The 22,484-nt window shown below is 35.9% G+C and overlaps 1 protein-coding gene across 1 annotated transcript; it reads right to left on the bottom strand.

The window, feature by feature from the left end:
* Positions 1-215: 215 nt before the first annotated feature.
* Positions 216-19,470, bottom strand: LOC129942094 (DNA replication licensing factor REC). The gene is made up of 4 exons (XM_056050892.1): positions 18,406-19,470; positions 9,576-10,142; positions 9,077-9,197; positions 216-1,352 (listed from the first exon to the last, which is right to left on the bottom strand). The coding sequence occupies exons 1-4, from the start codon at positions 19,256-19,258 to the stop codon at positions 974-976; spliced, it is 1,920 nt and encodes a 639-aa protein (XP_055906867.1). The 5' UTR covers positions 19,259-19,470; the 3' UTR covers positions 216-973.
* Between the last annotated feature and the right edge of the window lie 3,014 nt (positions 19,471-22,484).

Here is a 22,484-nt window from a genome sequence, read left to right as displayed (position 1 = left end):
TCGGTATCTTCCTTGATTCTAAATTAACATTCAATCACCATATTTCACAATCACTAAAAAAAGTCAAGATAGCAACCAAACTGCTGTTCCCTTTTATTAATAGGAAGTCTTTACTTTCAGTCGAGAATAAAAAGATAATTTGTAAGGTTATATTTCAGGCAATTCTCTTGTACGGTTATCCAGTATGGAAAAGCGCAGCTAAAACTCATAAAAAAACTACAAATTGCTCAAAATAAAGTTTTAAAAATGATGCTCAATCTACCCTGGCATCATTCCACCTTAGATCTCCACGTAAAGGCGAATGTCGAATTGATCGAAGATAGAATCATTAAACTAACAACAAAATTCTTTGATCGACTTGATCTTGCTGAGAACAATTTGGTTGGTGAACTTAATAATCCAAATTAAAAATTCTATTTTTTTGATTTTTTTTTTTTACCTGTGATATATTTATTTATTTATTTGTTAATTTTTGTTTTGCTTATTTATTTTATTATTATTTATTTAGTTACTTATTTATTTATTTATTTTATTTTATTCTATTTATTACATTATTTACATTTTTATGTAATTTATTAAATATTTATTCATACTTATTGTTAACAAACTATCATTTATTCATTTATTGGTTTATCTGTTAACCTGATAGACTTCATACCCTTACTAGTCATTAGCTTTATGATTTTATTATATTCTTACATTAAATGGAGGTTGTTATGGTTTTTTTCCTCCGGTCAAAATTAAAATTATAATTATGTAAACCTTATTGAAAATTTATAAAACTTATATACATACTATTTTAGCTGAAAGATACATTGTATCAAATCACTATATTGTAAAATGTGCGGTAACAAACCATTGTAAAATTTAAACAAAATCAATAAACTATCTATCTATCTATCTATCAAAAATACTTTGGTCCTCTTTTTAAACTGTTAGCAAAACATTTAAGATACTTTATTATTGAGTTTAACTATACATTATTAATGAATTCATATAAATTTGGTCCTTTTTTTAGCAAATATCCTTGCATATTAATGACGTCTATGACATCCGCAACATCAGACTTAAGGCCAGCGTGTAAGGCTATATCCTTGAGTTCCTCAAGTTCAAAAGTAGTTCTACTCAGTGCATTGCAGCGAGCCTGAAGCATTTGGATGCATTTCTTAATTTTACTCCCCGAGCTTGTACCGAGAAAACTTCCATATTGTTTGGCATTCACTAGGTCTGCTGTTGATGTACGGCTCAGACGAACGAGATTAATTACGTCATCAACATGTTGTTCAGTTACTCTAAAACTCAACTCAATTCGAGCTCTCGCTTTCGTTAATAGAATAAGCCCTTCAAGTTGTCTGCAATTAAAATAAAGATGAACTCATTTTAGAAGATCTAAAATGAAAATATACATTTTAATTTCCTATAAAATTTTAAATGTTTATTTGGTTCAATAGTTGTTTCTAGTTTAAGGTCCCTTTAATCTCAATTTGTGTGTAAAATTCAATTCAACATCATCAAAATATTTGTATTACATTACATTTTAGAGATAAAATACATGTAATAAACAATAAATACATAAATACTATAAGGATCTTTATACTAAAATATAGAAACTAACACAACAAATTGAAGACAGTATTGGTAGCTATGACGGAGTTTGGTTCTTCGACCCGGATAATAGTCATACAGCTTAAATTATCCAAAGTGGTCATTATGGTCCAGAAAAGGCGAGCTATTGTTAATAAAGCACAAGTCAGAGGCAACCTCAAGGCATTGGAGATGAAAAAGAATAAGTCGTTAAAACGAAAGGATGCTTCTAAGGCAGTAAATAAAAATAAATAGACTGCAAGATGGGTACATTTCCACCGTAAAATAAAATCTATACTGTCGGTAACAAATTTAAAGGGAATACTAAAATTTGCCAAGGAACATAGAATTGGACAGTATATGATTAGAAACTTGTGTGTGGTCAGATAAATCCGAATCGAATGAGTTTCAGTCTGATGGTAAAAAATATTGCCTGCACCTTCCTGGAGGGAACAACAAAGTAACCATGTTAAAGAAACAGTTAAATACGGTGAAGTGAACGTCATGGTTTAGAGTCACAGGAATGAAGTTGAAAAACTGGTAAGCAGAAGTCTGCAACCAAAACGTCTTAGACATACATTTTATAAGGATGAGATGATTTCGGAAAGACTTTGACTTTGGCGCAACCGAATTGTAGTTTTTGTCCGCAATAATTAACTGGAATAACTTTAAATGTTTACTGGAACGGTCACTTCCAAAACTTTAAAGATATTTTTAGACCTCTGCCTTTTATTCAACAAGGCAATTTCCCCGTCCAAACTTCCAGGATTGTTGGAAGTTGAATTCAATCAGAAGACGTGGAACTTTTGCCATGGTCACCATATTAACCGTACCTTAACATAAACGAAAATGTTCGGTAACGGCTATTGGGTTAGTTTTATTAAGGTGAAGACACGTGATTCCTGAGGCCAAATTTCCTGTGATAATTAAAAAAACAAACTGAACGTTTCTAATCCAAACCTCTTTTAAGAGGTCATATCTGAAAATGGCACGAATAGTCATTACTTATATAAAATGTGGCCTTCACCCAGTTACTCAATTGTTTGTACCCTTTTCAAATGATTTTGTTTGATCTTGTGGGATTTGAAAGCTCTTCTCTAATTTACCCTTAAATTTTATAAATTCGTTATGTTGAAAACCAGGGGTGCCAGCACGTAACTTGATACAATCGAGGATTGTCGATCGTCGATCAAGTCGAAACAAATTATTTTTGACAGCTCGTAATTGGAGACATTTGTAAAACAATTTTTTTTTTCACTTGGGGCAGCAGTTTAGAGTCAACAGAGAAAGAAGAACATCAGTTCCATCAGTTCTACAGCTTTGTGCAGCAATAAATCTCATAGCTAGTGGGAGTTACCAAACCAAGTTGGAACAAATGTGTTGCTAAGTATGGCACAGACAACAGTTTCCAAGTTCTTTCGCCGAAAGTTGAGTCTACTGGAAAATAAATTTGATAGCTCTTTGGAGGCAGCAAGGAGTATAGGAAATTTAAACAATCGGGAATAGTGGGCTGCGTTGATGGAACTCATATTTGTCCTCCCTTGGGCAGTTTTAAGAATTCCCCTCGTTAAATCTTCGTGAGAACTCATAAAATCGGTCAAAATCTCTGTTTTTTATTCATTGACATATTATTTCGTTTTTCCATTTTTCTAACACAAAAATCACTCCCGACGATAACTAATTTCTGTCGAGTGAAAACTTTTGTTTTAAACGATAATTTGAAGTTTGTGTGCTGCCAAATCTGGCGAAACAATCGGGGACACTCGATTGAAACAAAATGTGTGCTGCCAAAACTCGATTGTATCGACTAAACTCAGTTGTATCAAGTTACGTGCTGGCACCCCAAGTAGTAAATGTTTTGGGTATTTTCAGAATTGCAGTGTTGTACTGTGTGATGTCCTCGTAGGTAATTAAGGCACAACTTTAGATCCATGATGAGCTTATAACGATACATGGGTGACGCGTTCACAAAGTTTTCACAATGAATATGTTGTGCGATGGCTGGTCAGAAAAAACAAATGACGACCTTGTAGACGAATTTGACGTGAGCAAAGATGTAATTTTAAATGATGCCTGCTGAGTTTTGGCAGGTTAAAGAAGGTTCGATAGTTGTGTTCGTTGATGAGATTGGTCATGTGTGAACTAGAGCCTTACCCAACAAACTTCTCCCGCTCGATCCATGGCTAGATGCTCTAGTTGCGCACTCTAAACTGGGCGAGGTCACTTTTCACTTGTGCGCGGTCTTTTTCTAGTGCACTGTCCTGTAGGTGTGGTTTCGAAGACTTTCAAGCCCGAGCATTGGTTTCCGTGCGCTCTAGCCTTCTTGCCATCGCCCTGAGTTCTTTTGAATATGTCATTAGCATATGATAGTAACAAGACATACTTTTGAAGTCCTGTAGGTGTGGAATCGAAGACTTTCCAGCCCGAACATTGGTTTCCGTGCGCTCTAGCTTTCTTGCCATCACGCTGAGTTCTTTTGAATATGTCATCAGCATATGATAGTAACAAGACATACTTTTCAAGAGCGATGTTAAAGAAAGAGCATGGGTGTAGGAGAATCTGTCGTAATATGAATTTGATCGGCTATGGATTTTCCTGCTCTAAAACCACACTGATAATGACCTACAACGTTGTTGACGTTGGACTTTAGACCTTTACATATTACGACAGAGAAGATTTTGTGAGCGATGTTAAGTAGACTAATGCTTCTATAGTTGGTGCTGTTTAGAGGATCTGAATTCGGTTCGTCGTCGCCGTTATACAGTAAGAAAAAGTGGTCTTTTCATATCCTCAGGCTGCGGTTCCATTATGATGTTTCCACTCTCGTCTTTGCAGCCTTCGGTTCGAGGTTCATGTACTTATGAATTTCGTTTCACCTGCTCTTATAACTTTCGAACTTCATTTCTGCTTTTAAACTTCTCAACATCTTCGATCATACGCTCTTTTCTCTTCTGAGAACTCGGTATTCCACAATCCTTTTATGCTCAAATAATAGCTCTCGCCCTACTTTGTACCACTTTGCGTGCCTCTTGTTCGGCCGCATTTGACTGCTGACATTCTTCATCAAACCAGGGGTTTCTTGAAACCGACTTCGTCTGTGGTTTCATCTTGGCAATGTTGCCACTGGTTCTCAATACATTGTACATTTGCGGCAGAGGATGTCACCCTGACCTGAAGAACAAAGTCCTTGATTTAACTTCAATTGCAAGAGCACCCGATGTTCAGCGTGGGGAAGTGAGAGTAGAAGTTGATAGACAGAGGTGGGTATCGAGAAAAATCTGTGGACGCATGAATAAAATTAGCAGATATAACAGTATGGTCCAAGTAGTGTCAATGCGCTGATTGGGTATTTATCAGGATGTGAAGTTAAAAACAAATCAAGAGTGTTTAATGGTTAATCACAGCAAAAATTTTAGAAAATATTCCTTCGGATGTGGAGAAGCCAAGAAGAATTATGAACATTAAAATCGCCCTCTTTCTTTCAGAAAGAACATCAAAAGTCTTAGAACTAAACTCTCCAAATTTGGACTTCGGAATTAAAGGATGTGCTTATTCCAAGAAAGTTTAAATTATATGAAATTAAAACTTTATTGTCAAATTGTATACCGTATTGTCCTAAAAGTTGATATGCAATACCATTTCTAGTATATATGGCTAGACCATGATAGGAGAAGAAAAATGACACCAAGCTGTACCTATGAATATAAAATTTAGCAGTATAGGAATTTACACCTACTTGGCTTTCACTGTGTGCCAAATCAGCTGGCCTGTTACAAACAGTGTAGATGTTCGAAGCCAGAACATTCGATCTCAGCCCACGAACATTACTATATTCTGAAGTTAATCGGTATTGCAATGTATACTTACTTACTTACTTACATAAGGTGGCGCTACAATCAGGGGCGGACCTGGGCCTCAACCAACATGCGTCTCCACCCAGCAGTTGGTTGAGGTATTCACCCACCTCAGTGCGCCACCTGAGTCGCGGTCTTCCTCTACTGCGCCGTCCCTCGGGATTGGATTAGAAGACCTTCCGGACTGGAGCGTTGATGTCCATTCGCTCTACATAACCTAGTCATCTAAGCCGTGGGACTTTAATTCTGCTAACAAGTTCAGTGTCGCTGTACAGCCCGTACAGTACGTCGTTATATCTTCTTCTTCACTCTCAATCTATGCGTACGGGATCAAAAATCACCCAAAGAATTTTTCTCTCGAAGCATCCTAAGACGCTCTCATCTTTCTTTGAAAGGGTCTAGGCCTCAGCTCCATAAATGAGAACCGGGATGATGTCTTATAGATGGTGATTTTTGATGCTCGAGAGAGGACTTTACTTCTCAATTGCCTTCTAAGTCCAAAGAAGCAGCGATTTGCAAGAGTTATTCTTCGTTTGATTTCAGCGCTGGTGTCGTTGTTTGTGTTAATAGCGGTGCCTAGGTAGACAAAGTCCTTAACTATCTCAAAGTTATAGCTGCCCATGGTGACGTTTTGTTCAAGACGTCGTTGTTCAGTGTCCGTTTTTGATGACAGCATATACTTGGTCTTGCCCTCATTGACCACTAAACCCATCTTCTTCGCTTCCGTCGCAATGCTCAAAAAACGCTCCACTGACATCACGCTTTGATCTTCCAATTATGTCAATATCATCTGCGTATCCGAGTAATTGGATGGCCCTTTGGAAGATGGTGCCTCTAGTGTTCACGGTTGAGTTTAGCAAAATTCTTTCCAGAACGATGTTGAAGAAGTCGCATGACAGTGCATCGCCTTGTCTAAACCCTTTTTTGACATCAAATGCATCGGTAAGATCTTTTCCGACCTTGATAATCAGCGTGCATTCTCCATCGTCATTCTGCACAAACGGATAAGTTTGACAGGGATGGCAAACTTTCTTATGTATGTATCGAGCACACTATGCTGAGATTCCACTCATCGGCATGATTTCTTCCGACCATATTTTGCAGATGAGTTGGTGCATGCTCCGTACCAAGTCATCGCCTGCTGCTTTGAATAGTTCGGCAGCGATGCCGTCAGCTCCAGCAGCTTTGTTTGACTTAAGTTTAGATATAGCTATCTTCACTTCGTCAAGGTTGGGTAGGCGCAATTGTTGATTTCCGTCGCCGAGGTTGAGTGGTTCTATCTCCCTTACAGCGGAATTCGGTTCGTCATCGCCGTTATATAATTTGGAGAAGTGATCTTTCCATATTCTCAGCATCGACTGCGGTTCTACTATGATGTTCCCCTGATTGTCTTTACAGGCACCGGTTCGTGGCTGGTACCCTTGGGAAGTTTTTTTACCTTTTGGTAAAATTTACGAACTTCATTCCTGTTGTGACATCCCTCTATCTCCTCGATCGCGCGATGTTCCTCTCTCCTCTTCTGCTCGTAGAGCTCGCGAGCAGCTCTAGTCGTTTGGTGCAGCGCCGTTTTGTCTCTTGTTTCGCTGCGTGCGCTTGCCGGCATTAGTCGTCAAACCAGGGGTTTCGCTGTGGTGGCCGTGTGAAACCTAGCACTTCAGAGACGGCATCTCTGATGACTGCAAGGCACTGGTTTTCAATGCTTAATGCAGGCAGCATAGGACTCCTTAAGAGGTTATTAGGGACTCGATCGGAAAAGGACATGGCAGTCTCTTGCGATTGTAGCCGTCTAACGTCGAATCTTCTCACAGTATTTTCTTGTTTTGGCTTGGATAGGGATATCCGTAGCCGTACCTTGGCTACAACGAGGTAGTGGTCCAAATCAATGTTGGCCTCTCGGAATGTTCAGATATCCTGTATACTGGAGAAGTGTCGTGCGTCGATCGCAATGTGGTCAAACTGGTTGACGGTTGATTAATCAGGAGATTTCCATGTCCCCTTGTGGATATTAAGATGCGTCAACTGCGTACTAGCTACCAGAACGTCTCGCCCCGCATTGAAATCGACCACCCTGAATCCGTTGTCGGAGGTGGTGTCGTGCAGGCTGTATCTCCCGATTATGCCACCAAAGATGTCTTCTCTTCCTAGCTTGGAATTAAAATCTCCTAAGACAATTTTAATGTCATAGCCAGGGCACTGCTCATATGTCTTGTCCAAGAGCTCGAAGAATATATCTTTGTTGTCTTCATTTTCCTCCTCCGTTGGGGCATGTGCGCATATTAGGCTTATGTTGGCGAATTTAGCCTTGATGCGGATTGTCGTGATGCGCTCGCTCACACTGTTGAAACTCAAGACTTTTTGCCTGAATCTAGTTCCAACAACAAATCCACGCCCAAATAGACGCTGTCTTTGATCTCGGTTGCAGTCGCCGTAGTATATATCGCAGTCTTTTAGTTTGCGTTTGCCCGGTCCATCCCATCGCACTTCTTGGATGGCGGTAATATCTGCCTTGCAGCAGTTTAGGGCTTCCGCTAATTGTTCGGCTGTACGTGGTTTGTTAAGGGACCTAACATTCCACATACATATCCGAAGTTCGTTTGCGTGGGTTGTCAACAGTGAATCCGTCCGTATCCGAGGCTTGTTGGTGCTTCGCAACTAAAGGTATTTTTTACGTGGCCAGGAAGTCACCCCGACAGCACAACCCCCAACCTGAAGGGCCAGATCCTTAGTATAACTCCAAGGAAGGGGAGCCGGATAAACCGCTCCTTACAGGCCTGGGCTTCGAATATGTCGAAGAAGCCCTATAAGGTGTTCACTAAGTAGTTCAACCTTACTGGAACTGTAGGCGCCATTCCATCGTTGATTCCATCTCGAGAATTCGTCCGCTGCCGCCTGGATAAGGAGAGCTGCCTTAGTGGAAACACCTCTCCCCCCTCTCTCGTTTGCTGCCCCTAACAACTTTCCACTGGGGTTGGAACCCAATCTCCAGTTGAGGTACTAGGCACCCGATGTTCACCACGGGCAGGTGAGAGCAGGAGTTGATAGACAGAGGTGGGTTTTGAGAAAAACCTGTGGACGCTTGTGGCCTCTTGAATGCACATGTCTACGATTTGAACAACAATATATACAAATTAAAAAAAAACGGAAACAATTGCATAGAAAAATGTCTGTATAAGATTATTTAAAAAGTCTTTACAATGGAACATCATACTAGTGTTATGTTTTAGTAGTGATGTTAAATTGAACAGGACCCTAACAATAAAAATAGTAATTTAAAATTAATATGCGAAGCATTGAGCGGACTTGTAAAAGGCTCAGCGGACCTGCTAAGCTACTCAACTGTACAAAGAAGAATGAAAGAGATTGAAAAAGGAAAATTTCACTTACTGTGCTTTGACATCGTTACTCTTTTGCATCTTTTTTTTTCCTATTTTCGCTGGACGCGTTTAAAAAACAAGGCATTAATAATATGGGAACAAAAATGAATGGAAACTGCACACGATGGGTTTAAATTCGTCCTCCATCATTCTCCTAACCAAGCTCACTGGTGCTTTTTTCGTTTACCGATGGGAACCAATGCCTTACAAGTGATTACAACGTTGCTTAAATAATATAAATACATTTTAAGTTTTCGTAATTACCTTGTTGTTATTGAAAAAAGCTCTTCTTTATTTTTTCCTCTCCTAAGTCCCATATAATACTCTTTTATTTTACTTGTAGCTTCCTCCGTTAGTAATGGATTGATATTATTACGAGCATACCCTTAAAAAATTAGCTAAGTTTAAAATTATGTCTTTATAAAACATTTATATTACAAAATCTAAATAGACATATAAATTATCATACAATATATGTATATTTCTTTTTGCAATGTTTTCTTAATCCAATCCAGTCAGAATGTCATCATTTGCATCAATTTTAATTAATTGTTAAGGTTTACAACATTTGTATGTTTAAATGTCTTTTGAATTTATTCACACCATATAAGTAATTTAATATGGAGTTAGCAGCAGTGCACTCTAGGCCGACTTTATTGCAATTGATTTCTGATAGACACTAATTATGTATTTTTAAAATAATATTAAAAGCAAAACATTCCAATCTACAATATAAATTTCGTAAATAATTATCATACTTTACCGATATATTTGTTTAATAAAACTCCGGGTAATAAATCTAGATGTTCGTTAGAATTATTTTTTTGCTGGTTATCAAAACACGATTTTTCACTATGTACATTACAATTGTTGGGTTTGAGCTCCAAGTTATATTTGGTGGGTATAGATAAAACATGTTTCATGCCTGAATGCAAAGCTTTAACATGCTCTGTCAGGGTATTATCTTGATCTTTGTCGGCTTCATCACATATTAGAAAAACCAAATGAAAAAGCGATAGAAATGATGGACTTAATTGAACATTTTCACGAAGCAGTTTTGAAGGGTCGTAGTGAACGCCAGCTGGGTTAACTGCTGCAATTATTGAAGGCTTTGCCAATATTTTAAAAGTCTTATTGTGTACTCGTGAAGATGACGATTTTGTTTGCATTGTATGTATAAGAAGTTCTTGATTACGCGATAGTTTTTCCAAATCATCAATACAACAGTGACCGGTCTGAGAAATCATTAAGGATCCAGTATCGATTGAGTTCCTTGTACTTTGACAAGTCGGCATGAAATTTGTTTTTTCGTTTACTGAAACGAACCTTCCTAAAAAAAAGATTTTTTAAATCATTTTCAAATATTTTGAAGGATACAATGAAGTATTACAAAGAGATTTAAAAAAAAGTGATTTGAATCGTTTAAACATATGTTGGAGCATACAATTAAGTTTTACAAAAATATCAATAAATAATAAAAAAGGTTTTAGCTCAGTAAGAATTCAGATTGTTGTATAATTAAAATTAATAACTCTCATAACAATGTCAAAAAGCCAAAAATAACGTAGCAAAACCAGAGCATTCAAAATCATCTCGTGGAAAAAAGAAAAATTGATTGCATCAAGCTGCGCTTTATTATCTCAAAATAGCGTGGTACGCATGTTTTAAGCTTAGGGTACTCTGCTATCTATCCAACATTATATGGCGATCCTGCAAACCTGTTAGGATTCTATATACATACTATCATGACGCGGAATGAATATATTAAGATAAGTTTGCTTGAATGTCAAACAACAGTTAAAATTTAAATGAATTGTTCGTCAGGCTAAATGAGTAATACGTCCCACACGTAGTAGACTTAGAAGCTTCAATCCATGTACCAACACTAAAGACTGCAGGACCTAAACCAATAATGATTGAGATAAAGCCAGGCAAAGGTTGAATACCCCACAGGAGAAAAAAAGAAAACATGGTGGAAAAGTTGGGAGCTCAGAGCAAGGAAGAACCGAGCTTCATAGGATAACATGAATAACCTTCGATTATGTTAATATCATTAGCATATTTTTTTTAATAGTTGACAGAAACTCAAGGGGTTTTTAATACCCTTAACATTTTTAAAGATTTAACACAATGCCAGCTTCAGGCAAATAGGGAAGGATGAAAGAGGAGATACCGATGCACATTAGTCTTAAAGTTTTTAATGTTAAAATGATATGGAAAAACAGAGTTGGATAAAGCATTCCACATTCTCGATGTGCGGTTAAAAAAAGAATCTCTATACTTGACAACCGAAACTGAGCTCAAGGGTAAGCTGAGGAGCATTCCTAGAAATACGAGTATTACGGGTAAATTGTTTGAGAGGGGGAATGCAAGTGGCTAATTCGACAGAACACTGTTTATAAAAATATCTGTAGAACAACGAAAGGCATGAAACATTGCGGCGGTGTTCGAGTGACGTAATTGATTCGGTTATAGTTCTATCGCCAGTGATCTGTGATACGCATACCGAGTGCTGAAAGATGATTAGTTTTCTGGATGTTTTAACGACAGGCTACAGCATTGAGTTTTTGAAACATTGAATTCTACACGGTTTATAATTCCCCATTGGACAATTCTGTCGAGATAAGAATTGAATGAGCTTATCATACGCTGCCGTTGAAGTTCTACATCCGAAGGACAAGGCAGTGAATCTAGAAACGAATATGAAAAGCTGAGAGTACTGTCGTCAGCAAAACAGTTTAATGGATTAGAATTGACAGACAAAAGTTCGTTTATAAAGATAAGGAAAAGAGTCGGAGAAAAAACGGAGCCCTGGGGAACACTAGCATTATTTTATGAATTTCAGACTTGAAACCATCCAATTTTACTTGTATTGAACCGTTAGAAAGGTAATTTTTAATCCAACGAAAAAGAGATCCATCCATATACCAAAAGGACGAATTTTAGATAAGAGAGCTTGGTGCCAATCTCTATCAAATGCCTCTGCACTTTCTCCTAAACGATGTAAAGATTTGTTCCACTTTATGGTGAGATAAACCATGAGATCATACAGCCAATCACTGAGAAGCTTCTGTTCTTCGAGATATTTCTTAAGCTGATAATTAATCAGCGTTTCCATGACCTTGAAAAGAAGGGATATGAGTGCTACTGGACAATTGTTAGAGGGGGAGGAGGATTCGCTTTATTTAGCGACAGGGTGTACCAATGCAATTTTCTATCCGCTCGGAAAGAGACCTGTAGAGTAGGAAAGATGGAAAAGCTAGTGGTTTTGCAACCGTTGAGGAACACCTCTTCAGAAATATAGGGGGAATACTATTAGGTACAGCGGATCTGTGTACGTCAAGGTCTTTCAGTACTCTTTAATTTGTACGAATTAACAGCGAATTATGTTGCAAGCGAATTGGCTTTATCAATCGAGCTTACATAGGGAGTGTCTTGTGGACGAGCGTTGGAACCGAGGATTACGTGGTGTTTAGTACGTTTTTTACACATGACCAGAAATTTTTACTTCCTTTAGGACATTTTATTATTTTAGCCTTAATTTCTGGTCATTTCATTTGTTTAGTCAAATATCAGCGTTACAGGGGTTTCTAGCTTGTTTCAACTTATTCCGGATTCCTCAGTGGGGTTGGCTTTATAAATCCGGAAACTTACATCTCTGAACCTAATAACTTCTTTACAGCTTGAATAAAACCATGAGTTCTCTTAAAAAATAAATAAATTGGGTGAAGCTAAAGTCCGTTGAGAACTAGGGCCTAGTAACTTACAACTCTTAACCATTTCTTTGTACGAGTACTGTTGTCAGGGATGGAGGGGACCTACAGTTTTAAGCCGATTCCGAACGGCAAATTCAAGAAAGCACTTTTCATGGCAAGAATTACTCTTGAAGGATTTGTCAATTCCTCGCAAGAGGCAGTACCCGTGAAAAAAAACTTTAGATGACATAGTCAGGGATCGAACCCAAGACCTCTGGCATGACAGTCCAACGCACTAACTATCACGCGGGTACTCTTTAGGTTTGATAAATTTTACCCTATTCGGGATACAATTTTTCATTCCACAAAGAATTAAGTTTGTAACCATATCTACGCTGGAATCCACGTCACTATAAAGGAAGCATAATAACCAGTTAAAGTTCCTGAAAAAATCATTGAGGCCGTCCCAATTGGCTTTCTCATATTGCCAAACGGTTCTCATAGGAGTTTTTTCTTTTACTGGGTTTTTTAGACATGTGAATTTTGCAGATATGATACAATGGCCTGGTGTGTCTAGGGGCGGCAATGCACTGATTGTATATTTATTAGGGTGAGAGGAAAGAAATCTAAGTCTAATATGTTGGCGGATTGACCTGCAATGCCAGGGATTCGAGTTCGCTCATCAACAAGCTGAGTTCATTGATTTAACTAAGCAACATACCTTCCATCGGGTGTTAACTGGCCAGATTAGCGAAGAAGAATTGTGTATATTGAAATGGCCCGCAATGACGATTTCGGTGTGAGGATAATGGGCAAAAATTCTTTGGATGGAGTCGGACAGAGCATCAAATTCGGTGAAAGTTGAATGTCTCTCCAGGTTTAGATTTTGATATAGATATTAAATATATATATATAATATATTTATTATTTACCGTAAATTTTAATCACATGAAGTTAAAGTTTGTGTTAGAAAACAAACCATATTCTGCCTGAAGGTTGTATGCAACATCATTTCTTATGTATACGGCTAATCCATGGTGGAAAAAGAATAATGGCACTAAGCTATACCCATTTAGATTGAATTCCAGATGGTCGAAATCTTCAACTTTCTGTTAACCGAATGTTACTAAAGTCAACTATGAATTCACTCAGCATTATAACATTCAAAGAATAATAAAACAACAAAAACACGTTCATCGGGCATGCTTTCTTTCGACCATATTTTACATATAAGTTAATGCATGCTGCTATTAAAACCTCGGTATTCAAGCCATCTGCTCCAGCTTTGTCACATCGTCTTCTATATTAAATGGATCATCTTGCCTGACAGCGGAATACGGTTCGTCGTCGCCGTTATACAGTCGGCAGAAGTGGACCTTCCATATCCTCAGCAGTCTTCGGTTCAAGATTCAATCACTTATGAATTTCGTTTCACCTGCTCTTATAACTTTCGAACTTCATTTCTGCTCAACATCTTCAACCGTAAGCTTTTAATGCTCTCTCTCTCCTTTATAACTTTTAATGAAAATCGCGTACCGGTTACTATGGCGTTTTGCCCCTCAGCAAAATCAATGAAAAAAGGCTGTTTTTTTAGATTATTCAACCGAAGATGTCTTCCCTTCCTAGTTTGGCATGCATTTTTCTCGTTTATTTCTCGTTCGTCCCAGTTGGCTTTTGTATCGGTATTTACTTTAACTGGGGTTTGTTGGCATAAGAAATTTGCAGATACGATACAATATTAGTTGGTATCACGGTAAGAAACAAGTCTAAAGTGTTTGCAGACTGATCTGCACCTTCAGGAATCGGAGTTATTTCGTCAACTAAGGCTGGTGGTTAAGCTCAGCAAAACTTTCGACATACCTTACTTCGTAAGACGTTGTATAAGAATGCTTGTTTGGCTTGTGCACTTTTTAATAGTTTATTTTAAGCATAGAATACTATTTGTGTGGTTCTTTGCTTTCGCGTGAAGTACATTTTTAGTTCTGATTTCATTTTTGCTTGCCTTACAAAATGATCTCTGTCGTAATATGTGAATATGAAAGGTCCTTACCAGTGTGGTTTTAGACTAGGAAACTTTTCATCCTGGAAAAACCCCAAGAACATCAATCGATACATACTATTTTTTCATGCGATTTCTTTGATATTCCATCTGGAAGAATTGAGCAGAGCTTCCACTTAACACTAGTAACACCTACAACACCGACCGACACGACGTCTCGGTCAAAACGTCAGCATCTACAGACGTAACTTTAAGGTACTCAAGAACTTTGCCTACCTAGACTCCGCTATGAACACAGACAAAAACACCGGCGCGGAGGTCCAATGAAGAATTACTCTTGCTAACCGCTGTTTCTTTGAGCTAAGAAAGCAATTGAGTAGCAAAGCTTTCCCTCGAGCAACCAAAGTGTCACTCTATAAGATATACATAGAAGGGGAGTGGAACGACGAGCTGTACAGGCTGTACAGCGCCGTAGACTTTTCTAGAAAGGTAAAAGTCCAACGACTAAGATGGCTGGGTCACGTAAAGCGCATGGAAAGCAATGCTCCGGAACGGAAACTCCACCAGCCATAAAAAGAGGAAATCGGTTCCAAAAGTTGTGTCCCGATCCCAGTGTTTGGTAAAGTACAAGAACTATATGGTAAATATTGGTTAGTAAACAAATTCTAACTCGAGATATTAATAAGACATTGCATTACAATAGTAAAGAAGTCGAAAAAAGTGGCTCCTACGATTCCGTCAGTTTCGCATTTTTTTTGTTTGTATTATTTGTTTTGTTTTTAAACTATATCGAGATAATTTAGTTGAAATAGATTTTTTAATTAAGTTTATATGTTGTCTAAGTAATAAATGATGGTCAAAAGTTAAAATTGTTGTATGGATAAAAAAAATCATTGAATATTTGTTTCAATTCGATATCTTCAAAATGAGTCAACATTTTTGAACGAAAATCAAATGTAAAACTTATTAAACTATTACCAAGCACTAAATAACTGAATACATAAAAACTTAACTAAAAAAATTTCTTTACGAAAGAAAATTAATGAATCAAGACAAACTTATTTAGCAGGTAAATTTTTAAATCCATAGTTAGTTTTTTTTTTAACAAATTTTTTGGTAACGGGACCACATTCGAGCGCCCCAGTCATTCATTTTGCAGCTATAATTAACTTTATTTAAGAAATATGTGATATTCCAAATCCAAAAAATTTAAAATATCTCACCAACTGAATTATCAAGTAATATCCTTCCTTCACTCATCATCTAAAATATTAGCAAAAGTAAGTAATAGAATTGCACAGTGTATAAAAAGCCAACAATTAATTAATAAGATCCAAACTAGATTTTTTATTATGTATTCTGTTGATAACATATTTGTGCTGCGATACATCGCTAGAAGTTTTATTGAATGAAAAAAGTAGTACCTGTGGCGTGATAGTTAGTGCGTACGACTATCATGGCAGCGGTCTTGGGTGCAATCCCTGCCTATGCCAGCTAATGTTATATTCACGGGTACTGCCTAGAGGAGCAACAGCAGCAAAGGTACTATATTAAACACGTTTAAGGACAAAGTCAAATTATTTAATAAATATTGAAATAATGCTGGCGCAACATTTTAAACAATTCAGTAAAATGTTAATGTTAGCCTATTTCTTAAAGCTTAAAAGATAATTTAGCTAATGTTAACTTTTAACATCCAAACAAAAAATTTGTTTCCAATTTTAGTTGGAAGAGTTGATTTGTGTTTTTTTTGTTGGTTGTGGGCTTCAATTGTTTGAAACAAAAAAAAGTTTCTCAGAAGACGAATATTTTGAACTTTTTGAAGATTCGGCTTTAAGCAAAATAGTGCGATATTTTATGTACCAAGCAAGTCCCTTCAAATTGCTGGATGAAGGAGAATTTACTCTAGGCATAGGTTTGACCAGGTTGAATACCTAAACACGTAAGACCGAATTAAAAATCTTTTTCACTGGAATTACAATTATTTTGTTTGTGGAGAAATATGATTAAGACTAATTTTTTTTAATCACACGAGATCGTACCTTTAGACAATATAATATCTTATGCAGAAGGTAAAATGATCCAGTTTACAGTTGAGAATTTAAGCTAATAGGAAGTCATCTGAATGAGGCTATTTTTAAAATCCACAAGCTTTACAAATGATAATATGTATATCAAACAAATTTGACTTCTTTTCAATTTTCACTACCGAAAAATTACTTCAATTATAAATTGAGCTGATGATCTTTTAAAATCGTTTTCATTTCTCTGACGCATCCGGTAGAAGGGATTGTATAGCAACACTGCTATACTGGAACTATCTTCTAAATAAGTATTTCAGTTTCAATGTAGACCTTATAATACATAGTTCCAAATTATTTGTTTTCAATTTTTGTTAGTTTTTCTAAATTTTGTGATTTTGTTTTCATCACCGGAAGGGAAAAAGAGTTCAGAAACATAACTGCTTGTTCCCTAATAAGAGATTTCCCCACATCTCACAAACCTATCATCGTCTTCGGCGACATCGAGTGATGGAGAGGAAGGTCGTACAATTCTTAATACTTGGCACCTTGGATCCTCGTTAGGAATATATAAACAAAAACAAAACAAAAAGTTTAGAGACATAACTAAAAAGGCTGAACAACAATGTGATTTTAGAACGTTAGTTTTAAGATTAAGTAAATGATAGCTGAAATTCTATTCTATGAACTGTGAACTACTTCTCACCGTAAAAACCACCAGAGTTTGCAATATGTAATCTCAAACTTAGAAAAAAACATATTCCAATGTGCCTAAGGAGTATAGAAAAGTCAAAGTCGTCTTTACCATGAAACAAAAGACTCAACCTTACATCATTTCTATATGAAAAAAAAAAATTGAAGGGCTAACAGATATTTTTAAAAGCAAAAAATTGAGCCGGACAATCACACCTCAAAACCAGCATGCTTATAAAAAAGCAAAAATCGTATAGACGGCATGCACTACATGGTGTCATCAGCACTATTGAGACGCTAAAAGACAAAGAGTACACTTGGCTGCCTTGCGATCCTTTAATAATATTGGAAATGAGACGATGGAAGTTGTACTTTTTAATCTTAACACAAACGACGCCATCATTAAGTGGATAATGTATATGTTAAAAAATAGACAGATCAACAAACACTGAGTTATTAGAAGTAACTGCTTTCAGAGGTACTAGAAAATGTGCGGACCTTAGTTTAGTGCAGTTTAAGTTTAGTTTCTTCGCTTCTGTGAGTGAAGAATACAGTACTCATGAGACTTAAATACAATGGTGTTGAAGTAATGCCTTCAACATTATTTTTGGTAAAACCTGGGGAACAAACCCCAAAATTATCAAATGGATATGTACAGCCATAGTTAGACCATTACTAACATATGGAAACACCAAACCACCTTGGAGTGGTTAATTAGGGGAACATGCCTAAGAAACTGGTGCGTTAACTTATCCTCACCCAATTGAATCGGACTAATCTAATGCTTGCGGAAACAACACCCAGGCGGGCTCTGTGATTTGACTCTTAAGATAGGTTTTTCATCTAGGGCATCACAATGGATCTAAATTTATCCAAGTGTGATGGTAAAAAGATCAAACGTCACCCTCCTAACCTAATATAACCTTATCCAAGGTCATTTGGAAAATTTTGTAATTACATACATATTATGTTCCTACAATTTTGAAAAAGAAATTAGTTCGAAATTTAAAAAAATAAAATAATTTTTCAAAAGTTATTCACTCAAACAATTTTTCCTTAAAATAAAATAAAAGATTTATGGCTCTTAAAAAGCTTTTCAATCTTTATTACTTGTTTTTGTAAAACTATTTAAAATAAATTTCATATATCTACATATGTTGGTATCTTAAAGAATTTATACTTTACCTCTTTCGGAAACTGAGGCAGCATTTTTAAGCAATTTGGATTTTCCCAAGCCTGGATCAGCTATAAGTAACACATTAAGCTCACCTTTATCACCAAGATGCGATCTAGATCCACCAAACAGTGATAGCAACACTGCAAGTTTAACCATTTCATAACCACATATCTCAGGAGCTAGCGATTGTACCAATAAACCTATGTAGTTATGTTCCATAGTTATTGTTTGAATAATACTGTTATCTTTCTGATTTGAACGAAGAGGCTCATTATTTACTAAACAAACAGCTTGTAAATAATAATTTTTCAATTTTGGTTTCTCTAGAGTTATAGGTTTCATCTTCAAAACTCCTACTACTGTTATTTCAAGGCCTGGAAAAAAAGTATCAACCAAATCTCTGCGGACTTCTATATCTATATAAATAGACTTGTCAAAGTTGTGCATCCCTACTTCATGGAGTCTTATCATTTCAATGTATTCAATTTTTGAGTATGAGGAAGAACGTAGCTCTTTAAAGCTTCTTTTACAATTACACTGAATACGGCAATGCAAAGGCTTAGTTGGGTATTCCTTTTGTCGAATAGCTTGCTCATGTGCACACAGTTTGCATTTATAGGCAACCCAAGTGCATTTTGTTTTCTGAACTGTAATACAACTAACCAAGCCATGGACAACATACATTTTGTCATAACATTCTGGTGTTATATTTAAAATGCTTGACAAGGCAAAAAAATCTACTGGTCTAGCGTTAATTTTTGGAATTACAATACCTTTTCCAAATTTATACTCGCCTTCGCTACAATTAATATCTCCTGCCGTTGATCTTCCAACAGTCATAGATGTTACAACACGGTGCATTCCTACTCCAAGGCAAGATAAGACATTGTAAGTATTTACATAAAGATCCTCAGTGAAATTGCACCATAATGAACAAAACTCATCGTCACGTAAAAGAATACTAGCGGAAACGTTGAACCATTTCTTTTCAAGTATTTTTGACAAATCATATACAGAAGGATATTTTTCAATGTGTTTTTCAAAAGCTTTTATTCGGGTAGCATATTGAGAATTTTCTGTGGCAAAATATAGCCTCCACCCGGGATATTGTGTGGGGTTCGTTATGGATTTAAGTTGATGTTTTCCGTCACACTTATATGCTGGGATTGTAAAAAATTCATTAGGTTGTAAGCGATCCGTTAGTCCTCCCCCATCTTCTTGAGGGAAAACAATAGGAGTTTTTGATTTGAATCGTTTTCCCGCGTTAGAACCTGTACGAAAATAATAAGGTCGCCTAGTATTAAACGATCCTCTTCCTCGACCACAAACAAAACGCGAATTTGATTTTTTTCCTTGTCCAAAAGTATTAGTATCACTCATTTTTAATAAATACGAAAATATAATTTCAATAAATATTCTCAACGGATAAAATGTTGTTTACACTTTCACTTTCCTTTACTACTTCATCCTTGGTTGAATCAATCACACTCCATATAAAGAACGAAATCATTCGTACGTATCACCCTCCATCACCCTTTTGTTAACATTGCTGATAATTCAATTTTGAAATTATGTCGATGAATAGATGTGAAGTTCAACAATTTGTTGGAGGTGTGTTAACATGTTTGGACAGATGTTGATTTATTTTTTCCTGATTTGCTGTGGTGAGAATTTTAGATTTCATTTTTGCTGCCACCGTCGGGTGGTTTTGTTTGTGTATTTACCGAATCAAATTACATTTATTATTATTAGATTATGAGTCTTTCGACCAAAATAGAGAATGTGGTGAGAATTTTAGATTTCATTTTTGCTGCCACCGTCGGGTGGTTTTGTTTGTGTATTTACCGAATCAAATTACATTTATTATTATTAGATTATGAGTCTTTCGACCAAAATAGAGAATGAGAGAAATATGTACATCATTGGCGAGCTTAGTTTAAAATCGTTGTTTTGGAATAAAAACAAACTGAGCCACGTTTAACCAAATGCACTGAATATAAAGACCAGAAACCAATCTGTCATTCTAGTTTGCAGTCAATGTTAATTTTCACGCACCTACCGCATATGAACAATTCACCACGAATAGATGAAAAAAGTATGCAAGTGTTCAAAAAGTGTTAAACTATGAAGAACGAATTGTATGTTTCCATTGAATATATATATGAATAATATTGCCATGAAGAGAAACGAACGGCATGAAGCATGCTGGTAAAAGGCTGAACGAATTTGGAAACAATGTGGAATCTATTGTGGTGGGGTATGTATGAGTGAGAATTTGAAAAATAGAAGAAAATAATTAAGAAGAGAAAAGATAGGAGAATGTGTACAAATTTAGTGATAGTTTAAGGGAGACAATGCTTTGTAGGACATGAAGATAATTAAAAAAAATCTATTACATAGACAAAATGTCATTGTTTGGTGAGCTCTTTGTATCGGAGAAGCGTTTGCACCTAACTTCTTCGAAAACAACTCTCGAATGACAGTCACTGTCAATTCGAAGCGATATGATAATATGATAACCGACTTTTTTTGCCTGCTATTAAGGAATGCGACTTGGAGTACAAAGTTGAACTTCAGTAATCAAATTGAGAGATAATTGTATTCAACATTGTTTTTATATTTTATACACTACAGGAACTTGATGATATAACCTTAAGGCCACGAATTGGTAATAAGAACAAAATTGATTTAAAATCCTTTTGCGTTTTAGGTTAAACATTTTGGCATAAAAGCATCAGTGTTTTTTTTATGGTTTATGAATGGTTTATTTGTTATAACTTTTTAAATTAATCCTTAAAAAGAACTCCAGATGTCAAAAAACCATAAAAGTAGCAAAATAAGTTTTTGCGTACTTTCGTTTTGGGACATCAACCAATCTTCCTCCTGAAATGATAGAAAAAAAAAAAACAGTTTAAAATAAATGTGAAATAAATAAAGATTTTTTCATCAATTAAAATTATTTAAAATTGAATGAAATATTACAAAACAACTATTATACAACTAAAATTTACCAACTTTGGGATTCTTCATATCTATGCGTTTTATTTACATTTCTTTCGAAACCAAAAAATTAATATCCCTGGCTTTTGAACTATTGTTTGTCTCCGAAAATATCCAGATAGTAAAAATAAAAATATATGTCATTTTTTGGTATGCATTTTGTTTTATAGGACAAAGAGGAAGTTACTTGATCTACAGGATTGTCATATTATATCTTCAATTAAAAATATCAATTCGTCTTCATATTCCTTGATGTATCTTAAAGTCTTCATATATTTTTAATTTCTTTAAAACTCTATTTACGAAAAGGATTTTTTCAAAGCAACTATTAAAATAAAGCTACTTCATTAATTGACATAGCCACGAGAAGAATTATATACCTATGTGTTTTTTTTAATAAAAACAAAATAATAACTTAAAAAAATGACATCATAGAGTAGTTTTGAAGTTGGGTCAATCCAGAAACAAACCCTTATTGACCAGTGTAATTTAAACTAAAAAGCAAAACAATATTCATTTATTTTACGTTTTAACTAAATATGACGAACAAACTTACATTGAACTTGTACAAGGGCTTCAAGGGGCAAGCTGTTTTAAGCGGTGCGAAACATAATCTCCTTGCATTTCTCTAATTATGCTAGGGAATGAAGTAAGTCATCTTCGTTCCTGGAAATCTGGACGAATTGTTTACGATGTAAGGTATCATCATAAAATTAATTTTCCACTTGGCGGATGGCTTTTCCTCCAGAAAAGTATGTTGCCGTTGACGGCTTCCTTTTCGGTAGATTCCACTCATTCTTTAAGATTTCCCTTGATTTTTTTTGTTAATATATGTTTTTATACCTTAATAGCTAATTTTTTTGCCATTACCAATTTCGTTGAGTTGTCACAACACTCACCTTATTGTTAATCTGTCAAAACTGGGTCCAATTTAAATAGGGCTACAAATGAATTGCAGTTTTAATAGTGCGCCCACATTTTCTGCATGATTTAGTCGAAAAATTTCAAAAAATCATTGAATTTATATACGAAAATCAGCAAAATATTATTTGTAGCACAGTTTTCCCTGAAAAGCTCTTTCACAACT

Source organism: Eupeodes corollae, chromosome 1 (assembly GCF_945859685.1).
Source record: "Eupeodes corollae chromosome 1, idEupCoro1.1, whole genome shotgun sequence".
In the NCBI taxonomy this organism is placed as follows: domain Eukaryota; kingdom Metazoa; phylum Arthropoda; class Insecta; order Diptera; family Syrphidae; genus Eupeodes; species Eupeodes corollae.
The sequence above is the reverse complement of the archived record's forward strand: the minus strand, read 5'-3'. Positions and strand labels throughout refer to the sequence as shown.